Raw genomic sequence first — 14,778 nt, 5'->3', positions numbered from 1 at the left:
CATCCATCCATCCATCCATCCATCCATCCATCCATCCATCCATCCATCCATCCATCCATCCATCCATCCATCCATCCATCCATCCATCCATCCATTCATTCATCCATCCATTTTCTGTACACCCTTGTCCCTAGTGGGATTGGGAGGGTTGCTGGTGCCTTTATCCAGCCACTGTTCCGGGCGAGAGGCGGGTACATCCTGGACAGGTAGCCACTCTGTCGCATGTTCACCAACAGCAGCAGCCAAAATGAGACAAATTACAGCTAATAAAAACAATTTTAAATCCAGAAATGCTAATTTTATGGCATCCGTAATGACAGGGTGGGAGCGTAAGCGACAAAAGGTTTTTGAAGTYGCCTGCTTACAGACTGCTATATGTAGGCWTATCAACAAGAGGTTGAGTGGAAGAAAAATGTGTGGGAGAAGCAGCAGTAGGTTTATAGTTCTGCCTTAAAAGTAATGTTTTATAGGTTTGATGTAAGGTTCAAATTAGGGAGGCACCAATCCACTTTTTTCACTTCCGATACCAATATCAGAGGCTTAATATCGGCCAATACCGATCCGATACAGAAAAACAGCTGAACATTTTAAATACATTTAAAATGTGTTTCTTTTAAACACAGACATAAATGTAGTGAATTACATATTTATTTGCTAACTCAGGAATTCTAAATATAATGTAAAATAAATGATAAAGCCTGACATCAGAGTATGAAGCATAGCACTAGACTGAATAGATCCGCCCTTATGGATCAGGCACAGTGTCACCAATACCCAGTCTAGAATGTTTTTCAATATGGGTTGTRGTACCGATATTAATATCGGATCAGTGCGTCTCTGGTTCAAATTGAGCGAGAAACTGAGTTTTTGGGTTTTCTTCAGCTGCACATATCAAAATCAACCAAACTTCTATCCTGATTTACTGAGATGAACCTTTTWATAGAACTTCTTGTTCCAAACCACCAACATTCTTTAGCTGCCTGACATCAAACCAAAGGCCAGTCCTGTCAGGAAGGACCATGTTCCTGCCCTTCAGCAGCACCCGAGGTCCCTCCATTCTACTCCGCTCTGCTCTATCTGTGGACCAACTTGTCTCTTCTTCTTCCTCTCTCGGTAAGGTCTCGTGTCAGCTTTCATTTACATCCCATCTTAAAGCAAAGCCTGGGGGCTGCATGTTCTCTACTCTCTCCCTCCACCCTGTAAACGCCTCCTTCATCCTCAACATGCAGCATAAAGTCAGATGCTTTTGCCTTTTCAGGTAACGCTTTTGACTTTTCGCCAGAAGGAAAACACACTTATTCATTGCACACAATCTAAATGGAGTTTAAAAGAAAAAAAGAATCCAGATGATCCAGATGTTTACTGTGTCCCTACACGAGGCAAACTTCCTTTCAAAAGGCTTCCCTGTTGCTACTCTTCCAACAGATCATCCACCTGCAGCTCCTCCAAAGTTATTTTGAACATTTTTTGCATTTTACTTTTATGTTGTTATGTTGCTGTGTTGGTTTGCCTCACATAAAAACCCAGTGAATGCACTGCAGTTTGTACTTGCAATGTAACAAAATTTGAAACATCATGAGAACACCAGGAACAAGACGCCAGAGCAGAAAAAAAGACAAAAAACGTGAAGAAACCATCCCATACTTTAAAAAGCAATCTGGGATGTTTTTAAATGGTAAAATCTGTGTTTGAGGGTGTGAATACTTTGGAAGGTACCATGGTTCAGTAAAATGTACTTCCAAATGATTTGATTCATTCACATTTTGCTTAGTTTTCACCTAATGTATTGGTCTTTGAGAGAGCAACCTTGCATCAATATGCCATTATCAATATATGACTTGAAAATGGTCTCAAATCATCCACTAGACCTGTCGCGATACATTTTGCTGGATGATACATTGTCCCAATAATTATTTCGATAAACGAAAATATTGTTGTTTTGTGACCTTTTTGAGTATTATATCAATAATGACATAATAATGCAAGTTCACCCTCTCAAAGACCAATAAACTTTAATGTCCACTTAATACTGGAACTAAAAGATAAAACGCAACAACCAAAACCAATGAAAAAAAAAAACAGAAATAAAAACCACAAGATCAAAAGTGTAAATGAAATGGGTTATGATGTCTCTGTAAACAAAATTGCAATTCAAAAAATATGAATCATTAAAATGAAATTATTGAGCTTATTTTGATTTATCATGCAGTTACTTGGTTAATTGCTTATCGCAACAGACCTAACAGCAATATTATCATTTATCCCAATAATTTCTGAGACAATTTATTGTCCAGCAAAATTTGTTATTGTGACAGGCCTATGTATTCAATTAATTTACTAACTTTTGCAAACAATCATATAGGTAAAGGATGTTCTAACAATCCTTTTTCTAATAATAATGAACCAAAACGAGGTCATGATATATTGCGGTCAATTCTGATTTTTCCAGATTCACTGCTTCAGTTTCCTTGTTTTCTGTCTGCTTGTCTTGAGTTCTGACTTCTTACCGTGAGTCGTTTATCAGGGTTGACTTCTATCATCCCTTTCAGCAAAGCTTGGCAGTCAGGCGGTATGAAGTGGGGCATGTGGAAAACGCCGCTCTTCACCTTCTCCAGAAGCTGCCGCAGGTTGTCGTGGTCAAAAGGCAAGGCACCCTGACACGGGACAGGTTGAAAAAAAACATGATCGGATCTGATTTACGCATCACTTTGCTGTTAGTTGTGTCTGTATAAATGCTCTATAATGTCCTGAAGCAGATTTTATTCTGGCACAGATTTCTCACTATGAATGGCAAACATATTGATCAGATGCAATTGATAAAACAATTTTGGGCGTGATGACATCAGCATTTACTGCCATAAATGGAAAACAGCTTTTGGCAATCTGGTATCAATTTTTATCCCTTGCTAATAGAACTGGGACCGATGACTATGATCCAAAGTGACTCCACTGTTAGAGAAAAGCTGATATAATAGACATGATGCATTTATTTCAACACAGGCAATTGTGATTTTAGGAACTCAGTTCAGGTTAACAATTTAAGCAGTTATCAAGTAAATATGAAATGGCTTTCCATTCCAAATTTATGAAAATATTTGTAAGGTTTTTCTACAATTCAATAAGACCTCAGAGTAGACTGTGACTGACAGACATCTAGAGCAATTCTGGATATAATTTTTAAACAAGTAACCTAATTAGTAGCCTAAACACAAAAATAAAATGTTTCACCCTCCACTTGTGGAACATAGAGTAAAGTAAAGTTTCATGCAGCTAGCATGTCATGTCATGGCAAAGCTAACTATAAAAAACATTGACTTTGGTTGTTTTTTGTTTAGTCTTTTAGGTAGCTGGTGTTCCTCAGGGCTGTATTCTCGAGCCACTTTTATTTACTGTCTATATAATCCGTCTGGTTCAGACAATGTATCATCACTTACCCATACAATGCTGATGACACACTTTTAAGTAAGTAAGTCTAAACATAAGTCATTGTTTAGCTATAACAAATGTTAAGCTACAAATTAGCACACAACCAGACTCAAAGATCCTAATAGCTGCAGAGCCAACCAGAAATTTAAGTGTAGCTATGGCTACAGACTGAAACACCCACAGAAACTATTGCAAAATTAGCCCACAGCAAATATCTTGTAATCAAGTAAATTTAAAAGTGCTTGAATAAAGGGGCACCAAAAAGATGCATGCTTCTCTTTTAAGTAGGTTGTTAAATTTAAGATCCATTGACTGCACTGTATTAGAACTACTGTCAAATGAAATGCAGGGTTAGCTCTCTATTATTGAATTTACTGTATATTTCTGTATTCAAATCGGGTCTGTTTGCTTTGTACAGTGCACTGAGACAAGCTATGTTTGGAACTGGAGCCATACAGAATAAATAAAGTTAACTGAACTGACATGAAATAAAATCAGCTTCGGCTCAACCAAAACACTACCGAAAGACCCTTGAGCAACACCAGGAAGCTGGAACATGTCACACCAGTTTTACACCAGTTCCTTGCTTCTGCAGAGCATATAGTTAAAAATATTATTAAGCTACAAGACACTCAACGAAGCAGAACTCCCTGAAAACGAGACAAGCAGAAAGTGGTGACTCCTTTAAATTGAGATTGAAATTATCATTTTGTTTACCGAAGCTTTTCTGACAAATTTAAAACCTTGTTTTAGCAGCTCATCTGGATTCATTTGCTTCAAATTTGCGCTTTCTTTTTAACTATTGCGTCAGTTTTAATGCAATTCCTTCAACAGTTTCCTGCCTTATTTGGTAATTAGCCTTTCAGTCTACAGACCTGCTTCAGGAAAGCATCTTAAACTGCCCTGTGTATGAGCGGAGCTTTATAAATAAACTTGCTTCGCCTCTGCACAACATCAATCACTTAAGATTCCCCGACTGGTTTTATTCCTGTAGCAACAGTTCCKATAGCCCTCTAACCTCTGCAGTGCGGCATTGGCTCTTCATGAAATCAATCCATGATTAAGTAAAACGCGGTGGAGACGCTCGTTTGACTCTGACTGGTACCGTCCCATCAGCCGATCCCATTGGCAGAACTGGCACGTAGCGTTGAAAACAACTGCAATGCTACGTTTTAGCTTTGCATGGGTCAAAAAAAATTCCTCTAGTTCTTCCTCAGCTCATTGTCAGGATCACAGCACRTTCTAGTTGTATACAGATGTAAGGAGTTTTAAAAATGTCAACTGGAAGATCGCTCTGGCCTGACATTCTAGTATGTCTGCCACAGCGGAATGATGGTAAAATCTTTGTCAGTATAAGAAACTGTTTATTAGGATGTTCTGAAGTAAACTGGAGTGTTCCACAAGGCTCACGTTTAGGGCCTACTTGTTTTTATTGTTGATACGCTGCCATTGGCTGGTGTCATCAGGAGATATGGGATTCATTTTCATAGATATGCACCTTTGAACTGTACTTCAGATATTAAGTGATGGATTATCCTGAATTTCCCTCAGCTAAATCAGGACAAAATCGAAGTTTTAGTTATTGCTACCGAGAATATGAAAGATAGACTCACAAGCCAACTTCCAACATTCAAAGTGAATCCTTCAAATGAGATTGAAAACTTTGGAACACAGCACTTTGCATTTTAGTTCTTAATTCACTGAGCCTAGGGTGCAAATCTTTGTAGTATTTCCATTAAATAAAAATCACACGTGAATAAATCTGTTCACACAATAAGTCATTAAAAAACATGCCACACGATGATCCTCCAACAACTTCCTGTTGTCTTCTTCTTTGTGGCTTGTATCAGTGGCAACATCCATTTGTTGATCATGTGACTCGTGTGATACGGAAAAAAAATTTTTTCATTGCTGTTTTGGGAAATAAACCAACTTTGATACAGTCAAAAAAACACAAAAAAAGAGCACATCATCCTAGCACCAAACTTTTTATTGGAAAAACAAGTTTTTTTGAAATTGGCATGTTTCCAGTAAGCAAATTTATTTTCTAAATGTCAACACAGAAAATGTGTTGAGGAGAAGGAAACTTAATGCAATGTGTGAGAGGAACAGGTTTGAAAACAGAGAACAAGCTTGTGAGCAGCAGGATCTGACAACAAATAGTTGAAAACTGGTGGTTTTAATGCAAGGAAGTTGATTAATGACATGTGGGGTGTGTGATGATGAGGAACACTAGGAATATCACATATACAAAAAAAAAGGAAATTAAAAAAAAATAAACTCAAACTCCAGACGATCATGACACTACAGAGAAGACTGTTTAAAGAATTAACAACATGCAGAGTTTCAAGATTCTTTTCTTAATCAGTTTAAGGAAATACCATAAGAAACTATTTTAACTGTAATTTGAAAATCCAACATTTTAAGAACAAAATATGACTCCTTACCACAAGCAGAGCAAACAGAATAACTCCACAGCTCCAAACATCAGCCCTGCGACCATCGTACCTCTCTCCCTGAAACACACAGCGGGACAGCAATGAACATCCAAACACACACACACACTCACTCACTCACACACTCATTCAGAAAATACACACTAGGAGAGAAATAACTTACCCTAATGACCTCTGGGCAGGCATAATGAGGAGACCTATGAGGAGAGAACAGGAAAAAAGTTCTTAACAGTTTCACTCTAACCCTCTCAGCGTTAGAGTGAAACAGAACAACACTTGATTCTAAATTCAACAGAAAACCAAACGTTAAAGCAGAAAATTCTTCCTAATTTTTTATCTTAGATTCTCATTTCTTCTGATGCCTGGATGGTTTCAAAACTTTAAGCTCTTAATAAACAATACAAGTAATTGTGTAACTTCTCCTGTTAGAGAGGTGAGACACGTTCAAAGGTATTTCAAAATTATTTTGTGAAAGTTTTGGCTTCAGGAAATAATAATAATATATAAAAAAAGGGCTCATTGTTATGGATAAAATTCAAGTGGGGAAAAATATCAATGGGAAAAGCCTGAAATGTGCTAATCTAAACCAGATTTGCAAATTTTGTGGCACGTTTTTTTAATAACTTATTGTGTGAACAGATTTATTCACGTGTGATTTTAATTTCATGGAAATACTGCAAAGTAGACAAAGAGCTGATCTTTTAGCTGCTATATGTTGGAAACTCTGAGATGAAATATTGTTTTCATGAGTGAAGCATTAAAGCCTGAGGAAGTGCAATAAAGCACCTAGTGGAAAGATTTTTATTTTTCATTTTAGAATATTTCCTAATCAAATGATTCCTTATTTTTCCCCTTTGATTTGAATAAATAAATAAAGACCTGAGTGTTAAAAAGAAACCTGCCGTTTCTGCTTACCCACAGCTGGTCTCCAGCAGACTGTCTCCAACTTGAAGTGAGGCCATGCCAAAGTCTGCTATCCTAATGTTGTTCTTCTCATCCAGGAGAAGATTCTCTGGCTTCAGGTCTCTGTGACTAAAAACACCCAGAAAAAAATAACGCTATGTGAAAAATAATGTTATGTGACATCATATGTCATAAGATTACACACATTTGAGCTCATAAAAGCACCTTTGGCTCACAAAAACTATATTAAGCATGTTCTAATTCACATATGAAACCACTTGACATTTGAATTATATACACATTTATAGCTGCTGCTGATGATAAATGATATATTGTTTACGTAAAAAAATAAATACATTTAAAAAAAGGATTACAAACGTAGCACACAAATGAATAAATACCATAAATTAAAATGCAAATGTAAAAATAAAAGTCATTAAACAAAAACACTATACATTTACATCTTTGAAGAAAAAACAGATTTCCTCTTGTTTCATATCTCCTATAAACTGCATGTAAAAACGTATTGACTGTAAAAAATATTAAATATAAGATATCAGAAAAAAAAGAAAAGAAACACGATATTACTTATTGACTAGTACATGTTTCCACCTAGTTCAGGAAGATGTTAGGAAAAATAAAGCATTTTCCTAAAATGTTTTGTGCTTAAAAAATGACAAAGCATTTTTTCTGAAAAATGCTTTGTCATTTTGATTATTACAATATATATATTATGATGTATGTTTCTGAAAATAATTGTCCTCTTGTCTGTTTTCAGGAATGGGTTGGAAATGAGCTAAAAATAGATGTTGCCATTTTCTGTTTCAGTCATGTGGCTCAGATCACATGTGGTGTTCCTCAAGGCTGTGTCCTTAGTCCTCTTATATTCAATATCTACATGTCCCCCCTAGCTTAAACTACAGGATGTTTTAACAGTACTACAGTTATGCTGATGACACACAATATCATCAGCATACTCATTAATGTCATTGTTAATGATTTGCAGCTACTTTAATTAGAGTTTTATCAATCAAGCTTTTTACAGACCATATGGAATGACTATGGCAGAAATCGAGGGCGGAGATGATTTGTCTGAAGAATTTCCGGGCCTCTTTGGGAGTCAGCCTGCCTTTCTTCACCAAGTAGTCAAACAACTCTCCACCAGACACATGCTCCAACACCAGATACCTAAGGGAATAAAATTAAAACAAGGAATTGTTTTCTGCTTCCAGATGTTCATCTCGATTTCAGACAGAAACACGGCAAACAATGCAGCGTTCTCTTATTTTTAGAGTGCAGTAAAGATCCAGACACAAGGATACTCACAGGTATTTGTTATTTTCATAGACATCATAGAGCTTCAGAACATGAGGGTGCTCTATTAGTTTAAGAATAGCTATCTCTCTCTCCACCTGCACAGAAGGAGGGAGGGAGAGATACGGAGAAAGGTTATGAGAGAAAAGAGAAGGTTACAAATGATGGAGATGGAAATGTCAGACGGGGGAGAAAGGTACACCTGGTGTACCGTGAGATTAAAGAGCAGAGAAGCAAGTCTATAGAGGAGGTAAAGCGAAATGCAGAGCTCTCCAATGCTGAATAGTCTTTAGTTAGCTCAGTCATTTTAAAACAGATATAATTAGTGACAAGCAGTGGGGTGAGCATGAAGCTAAGACTTGTAGAGCCAATGCCAGGGTTCACCATCGATACAGAACCCCATCCGACCTGATACTGCTTATGTACCCTGTGCAATTCCTCTGAATAACTCTACCAGTGGTTTTAGTGCTTTGAYACATAAGTCTTTCCCTGTAATATTTCACAAACACACAAAGAAAATGGATCTTTGAAATTTCCTCACTATATCTATACCAGACTAAGACAAAACAGGTCTTTGGATATCCAAAGACCTGTTTTGTCTTAGTCCGGTAGAAACCATCTACCATCTGTTTTACTCTTTACTTTGTCTCGAGGGTCTGGATCCTCGACTATTGAGACACTTTTGCTCACTGGAGCAAAAGTTAGCGATTGCGTGATCTGATTTCACCCAATCACCAACATTTTGTATGTAATGCATCAGCTCTATGAAGTTTACAGGAAACGGTGAAGTGCTTGGAGGGTGAATGCATACAGGTGGAGCAGAGACTCACGCTGATACATGCTGTCGCTGATGCTGTGTGTAGCTTTATGGACTAATCAGAAATTAACTTTCCTACCATCCCGATCACAACATCTGGGTGGTGAAGCGCACCTTGGTGTGTACAGCTGTCATATGTGTTTCTGTGTGTGACCCAAGGTGCAAAATCCCGTTGCTAACATGTACAGAAAAGCTTTAAATGTCTTTGCCAAGTGAGAGATCATCTATTAAATTGGCTGAAGATGAACACATAAACTGGAGCATAGACATTTTTTAGAAGTGTCTTTGTGAGCCTGCTGATTTCTTATTAAATTGACTATAGCTTCAGATTTTTGTATAATTTTTGTCCAGGTTAACTTAAAAAGTGAGCTATTATTGCTTCAGGTTCATTTTTTAAAGTACAGTAAAGTAATTGTAGGGATGAGCAAATATAAAAATTTGGGCCAATAATAAATTCTGATATTAATATTCCTGTTATGGCAGTTAGCTACCAATATTTTACTTTAACAAAATTTTTTATTCAATTACTCATTTAATTGTCAGAATAATCGATATATTACTTGCTTACTAAAATAATAGTTTTACAGCCTTTCTAAAAATATTAAGCATAAAATCCCAAAACTCTCCCGTCATATTTTCTTAATCTGAATTGTTGAGGTTACCAAAAGGTATTTTTACAGAAAACAAACAATGAGACGATGTTCGTCTCACTGAATATATGTACTTTCATGATGTGGAAGTAGATGATACATTTATTTTAAGGCGTTTTATTCAACTTTTTCAGGGGTGAGCCTGAACATGTAGGGCGGTGTTTCCCAACCCTGGTCCTTAAGGCACATTACATATTTTAGAGGTTTCCCTGTGTGCCTGATTCAACTGATTTCAGTTCAACAAACGCCTGTTAATCAGTCATCGATTGAAATCAGCTGGGCTGAAGGAAAGAAATACCTAAAACATGTAGGGCAGTGTGCCTTGAGGACCAGGGTTGGGAAACACAGATATAGGGCATTGTATAGAAGTTAATGCTTACCTGTCCTGGTTAAATGATTTTTCTCGTTATGGTTTGTCTGAGCTTTTCACTGTTTCACCTCTTGACCCCTACAGATCGCTGCTCTCCAGCTCCTCATCGTCGCCTTCCTCCTGCCCTCAGCTCTGAACTCTCCTCCTCCACATCTCAACAAGAGCCTCATCGCAGCCTTGTTACATTACTCCTATAAATAAGATACTCCTCTGTTAAGTCTAGTTAAAGCGTCGAGTCAAATTTTCCCTATAAGATCAGTTTAAGCATGTTTCTCTGSTTATCTTCCAGACTCTACCGAGGTTATGTTGCCAGGTTTTTGGGGTATTTAACAAAAAAAGTGTGTCACTTTTGCTTATCATTTCTGGATTTTCTAAAAAATAAAACTGAATGAGAAAAATGGAGTAGATTTTTTACAATAAGAACATTGACCTAACTCCTGCCATAAAAAGGCTCAWCATGGTGTTTGCTTAGACTTCCTAATGGGTTCTGAATKTATTCTGGATGGTGGAATTATTTAGCTGAAATTGGTGTGAACTGAACTTCACTGATAAGCTGTAGCTCTGATATCATTGATAATATTGATGATCCTAGCAGTCCTACTAAACTCCACTTTAGTAAATATCAACTATAACTCGGAAGTACTCTGAAAATATCCATATCCAGATGTGTGCAGAAAACCTTAACTCTCAAAAGAGAGCAATTATTTCAAAGTTTTGACAAATATTCACACTTATTGTTTTAAATGACTGATTTCACTCCTAAAGCCAGTCATTTATGGCATTAGCTCAGGCAGCTGTCTGTGACATGCCCTGAAAGAGTCTGCCTCAGAGGAGAACACGAGGCCCATCATTGATTTTCACTCCACACTCAGGGATTGGGTATTGAACACTAATGCTCCCTGTCCTTTAAATAGGCTCCATGGGGCTGAGCCACGGTGTGAAATACAGGGTAGAGCAAAAATGTTCATTCCTCTTTCAACCGTTTTACTTTTTGTTACATTACAAATGTAATAGAGTATTTCACTTGAATTTGATGTGTTCATCTGGTTTTCTCTTGTCTCATTCTAAGGAGTTAGCTCAACCTGAGTTAGCTCTGTAGCCATGAYGCTATAGGCTCAGGCTACTGGAGGACAAACTGACCAATTTTCCTCACTTTCTTCTTCTGCTACGCTCCAATTTTGCATTAACTGATGTTATTCCAACTGTTAACCTTTTCTTTTYTCTCCACAGAGGCTAAATCTTCTATGGAGATTTAGATTAAATCCAAACAGAAGGTCAGACTCTATGGAAGCTAAATMTCTAGCTTCCATAGGGTGTGACGTTCTGTCAGTCTTGCTGTGTTTTTTCTCCACTGTTTGCTCAGTAAAGGTGTATCAATAAATATTAAAGATGCACCGATCCAATATTAATATCTGCATCATTCTTGATATTGAAAAAAAAAAATCTAGATAAGGTATTGGTAACGATGCTATCAATCCATAATGTCAGATCTATTCAGTCTAATTCTTGGCTTCGTTCTCTGAGCCACGGGATGCTTTATTATTTATTTTACATTATATTTGGAATTTCAAATTGCCCTTTCTGAACTATTTGAAAGAAGGTTTGTTGCAGTTTATTTTTACACGTTTGACCAAACTTTTTGTCTCGGTCAGTTTCAGTTCCTTTATTGATTATTCTATGTCTGCTGTTCTGCTAATAATTGTGYTCCTAATTTGTACAAGAAAACTGAACAAATTAAAGTTGTGTTGTTTTTACATGTTTGACCAAACTTATATGAAGCTATTGTTGTATTTAAGTGTTCTGTGCTGATGCAGARATATCAAATAAAATTGAAGTTCAGTGTTTTAAAAACATCTTAAATCAACTCWGCTGTTTTTCTGCATCGGATCGGCATCAGCCAACACTAAACCTCAGGTATCGGTAKGAGAAGTCAAAAAAGTAGATCGTGCATCCTGAATACATATAAATACATTTGAAAATATGGTTAAATGCAGTTACTGCGAGCATTTTAGTGATACTAATCACCCTTCTTTACATGTCCTCAAAAAGCAGATTACACATAGGAATGCTTTTCATGAGCTGTATTTGCATTTGTGGAGCTATGTTTGCTAAAGAAAAGGTTGTAGATGGTTCTTATGCTCACTTTTATCACATTAGTATCACCAAACACTGAAGTCCACATCGTCCMGCCGTAGTCTAAAGGTTCTGGGTGAGACAACACTCCCCCTTCTCTGCCCGCAGCCACAGAAAAGACGGCGGGGTCGAGCAGAAGTTTTATTTCAGTCCACTTTGTCTGCAGCAGCTCTCATCAGAGGGCTTCATTAGCAGACTGAAATCTCTCCTATTGTTCAATGCAGAGAGGCAGTGCCCACACACTCAGCGGCCTCAAGACGCACCAACAGGCTTTTTACTGACACAAAATAACTAACCACTCCTCTTGCTGCTTCTGCAGAAAACTACGACAGACACAAACACACGTGAATATCTCAGTCAGAAACCCGAACAAAACCGGGTGCCATACCTTCATTAGAACCGAYTCGGAGAGCTTCTCTCTGTTCACGATCTTTATGGCCACCTTCTGCCCCGTTATGCAGTGGACACCCAGCTTCACCAGGCCTGAGAGGCAGACAGAGGGGGAACAGGAAGGAAGCAAAAAGTCATGAATAATTCAGAACATTTGGGGKTTTTTTTTCTGACAATGTTACAAACGCTGCTCAAATAAYAGCCACTCATTCAGGAGGACTTTCTCCACACGTGTCATTAAAATGAATCTGGTTGGCATCCAAGAATTTAACTCATAACTAGGACTGCAACTAACAATTATTTTATTAATCAATTCTGATGATTAATCGATTMATCTGGAAAAAAATTGACACATTCCACAGATGTTTCATTTAGCCACTTAAGCCTTTTTTAATGTAACATTAGAAATGCATTAAGTGATGCAAAAACAATTAAAAACATTTTTTAAATAAGAAACTAAACATTTCATTGCCTAAAATGCAACAATTCCTTTAGTGAACACTTGATCATTGATCAAAGGATGAATCTGCAGCTAAAACATCAACGTGTAAATCCCTGTAATCTTTTTTGAAAGAATACTTTCAAAAAAGATAACAGCTAACAGGAAATAGTAAAATTGTGATGTGTTATCTTTTAATCCTTTGTAAAGTTTTTGTGGACCATGATGTACTTAAAAATTGTTGGCTGCCTTAYGGCAGGATCTATCTTCTCTGGGAAAACACACAGAGACAGAGGACGTTATGCTAGCTGTGCTAATCTCTACTACACGATTTAAAAATCTCTGAACGTTAAAAATATCAACTCTGTAACAAATCAGTTTTGTTTTTATATTTAGATATGTATAGAAAGCAGGAAGCGGACTATAACGCAGGGCATTATGGGTAAATACAGCCAAMACGAACAGCCAAAGCGCTAGCGAGAGAAACGGCTTATGGTCTTTTGCCAAAGACAAAAGAGAAATCCAACAACCGCTAAAATTTGACGCCACTCCATTTTTTGTTTACATTTCATGAAGAAGGAAGTTGCGCTCAGTGTCTTCTTGAGGGATTTTCATGTTGTGTCCTTTAGTGGTTCTTGGTGCAGCGCCCCCACAGGTGAGTGGGAGAATAGGTTGCTCAAAGGTTTGGTTCATTTAACACAGTGCAGTGAGAAATTTTGGTCTTGAATCGACCAAACAGATCATAGACCAATTCAGGTCTTCAATCATATTTGCAATGAACAATTTTATTAAATAAATGTTATGGATTCTTGCTTTGCTATATAAATTGAGATGATTCTGTTATTTTCAAATGTTCAGTTGGATTCAAAACTACTACCTCTATYAATGAACACACAGCAGAGTGTGGAGCGAAAATGCGTAATAGTCCTCGGAAATGTTCGTTAACGCCAGAATCAGACTGACTCAAAAGAAATTGTCAACTGGTATCAGCCTGTAGCAGACTTCTCATTACATCCCTATTTGATATAAATGGACTGAATTTACATATAGTGCTTTTTCAGTCATTTTGACCACTCAAAGCACTTTRCACTGGAGTCACATTCACCCATTTGCACTCACATTTATGCAGATCGGTAGGCAATTTGGGGTTGGCMCAASAGCACATCAACATGAGGCWGCTGGAATYAAACCTACAACCTACTGATTGCAAGACGACCACTCTGCCCACACAACCACAGCCACCCCATATGTATTTATATAGTTAATACATACAAATTAAATCAGAGTTTAGTTGGCTTTATGAAAACATTAAATTGGAAATTGACATCAAAATGGTTGGTGAACAAAGAATCAAATTATATCTTTAATACTTGCATTGAGCCTGACTGTAATGGGCCCCCAAATATTTCTGCCCAGGGCCTCACATAGCGTTGCACCGCCTCTGATTTTAGCTGTATGGGTGAATTTAAATTGGGCCCTACCTGTCTGTCCCTTCCCGAGGGTCTTCTCCAGCCGGTAAGGCCCCACGTACTGGCTGGACTGGCCCACCGTGATCTCTTTGCTGCTCATTCTTGCCAAAAGTCGACTGTACCCCCCGCGAAACTGTACGGCAGATCAAAATCACGTGCGTACCGTCGCAACGCGCGCCGCACGCGCGCGCGTAGGGGAAAAAAAAAAGACTAAAGTGGTCGTGATCCGAAGCCGGGGAAGAGGTGTGGGGTGGGGGGGTGCCCTGCAGGCTACTCCCTTCAACTTGTCATGCGGTCGGGTCCAGAAGCAGTTCCCTTTCAGCACCGCGCGGAATGCAGCATCATCCACATGGAGAGGTGGGAAGAGATGACGTGTGCATCCAGCTAATAGTTGGCCAAAGTGGAGCAGGA

The 14,778-nt window shown here is 37.9% G+C and overlaps 1 protein-coding gene across 4 annotated transcripts in view; it reads right to left on the bottom strand.

Annotated features, from left to right (window-relative positions):
- The window catches only part of brsk1b (BR serine/threonine kinase 1b), a 27,913-nt gene extending 13,141 nt beyond the window's left edge, over positions 1 to 14,772 (bottom strand). For all 4 annotated transcript variants that reach the window (XM_008415261.2, XM_008415263.2, XM_017306436.1 and 1 more), the window contains exons 1-8: positions 14,380 to 14,772; positions 12,458 to 12,552; positions 8,112 to 8,197; positions 7,833 to 7,973; positions 6,798 to 6,914; positions 6,046 to 6,079; positions 5,874 to 5,942; positions 2,508 to 2,654 (exon numbers count right to left, since the gene is read on the bottom strand). In XM_008415261.2, the coding sequence (XP_008413483.1) occupies positions 2,508 to 2,654; positions 5,874 to 5,942; positions 6,046 to 6,079; positions 6,798 to 6,914; positions 7,833 to 7,973; positions 8,112 to 8,197; positions 12,458 to 12,552; positions 14,380 to 14,467 (777 nt within the window). In that variant the 5' untranslated portion in view covers positions 14,468 to 14,772. The remainder of the gene's footprint in view (positions 1 to 2,507; positions 2,655 to 5,873; positions 5,943 to 6,045; positions 6,080 to 6,797; positions 6,915 to 7,832; positions 7,974 to 8,111; positions 8,198 to 12,457; positions 12,553 to 14,379) is intronic.
- Between the last annotated feature and the right edge of the window lie 6 nt (positions 14,773 to 14,778).

This window comes from Poecilia reticulata, linkage group LG8, assembly GCF_000633615.1.
Source record: "Poecilia reticulata strain Guanapo linkage group LG8, Guppy_female_1.0+MT, whole genome shotgun sequence".
NCBI lineage: Eukaryota > Metazoa > Chordata > Actinopteri > Cyprinodontiformes > Poeciliidae > Poecilia > Poecilia reticulata.
This window is presented reverse-complemented; position numbering and strand designations above follow the sequence as displayed.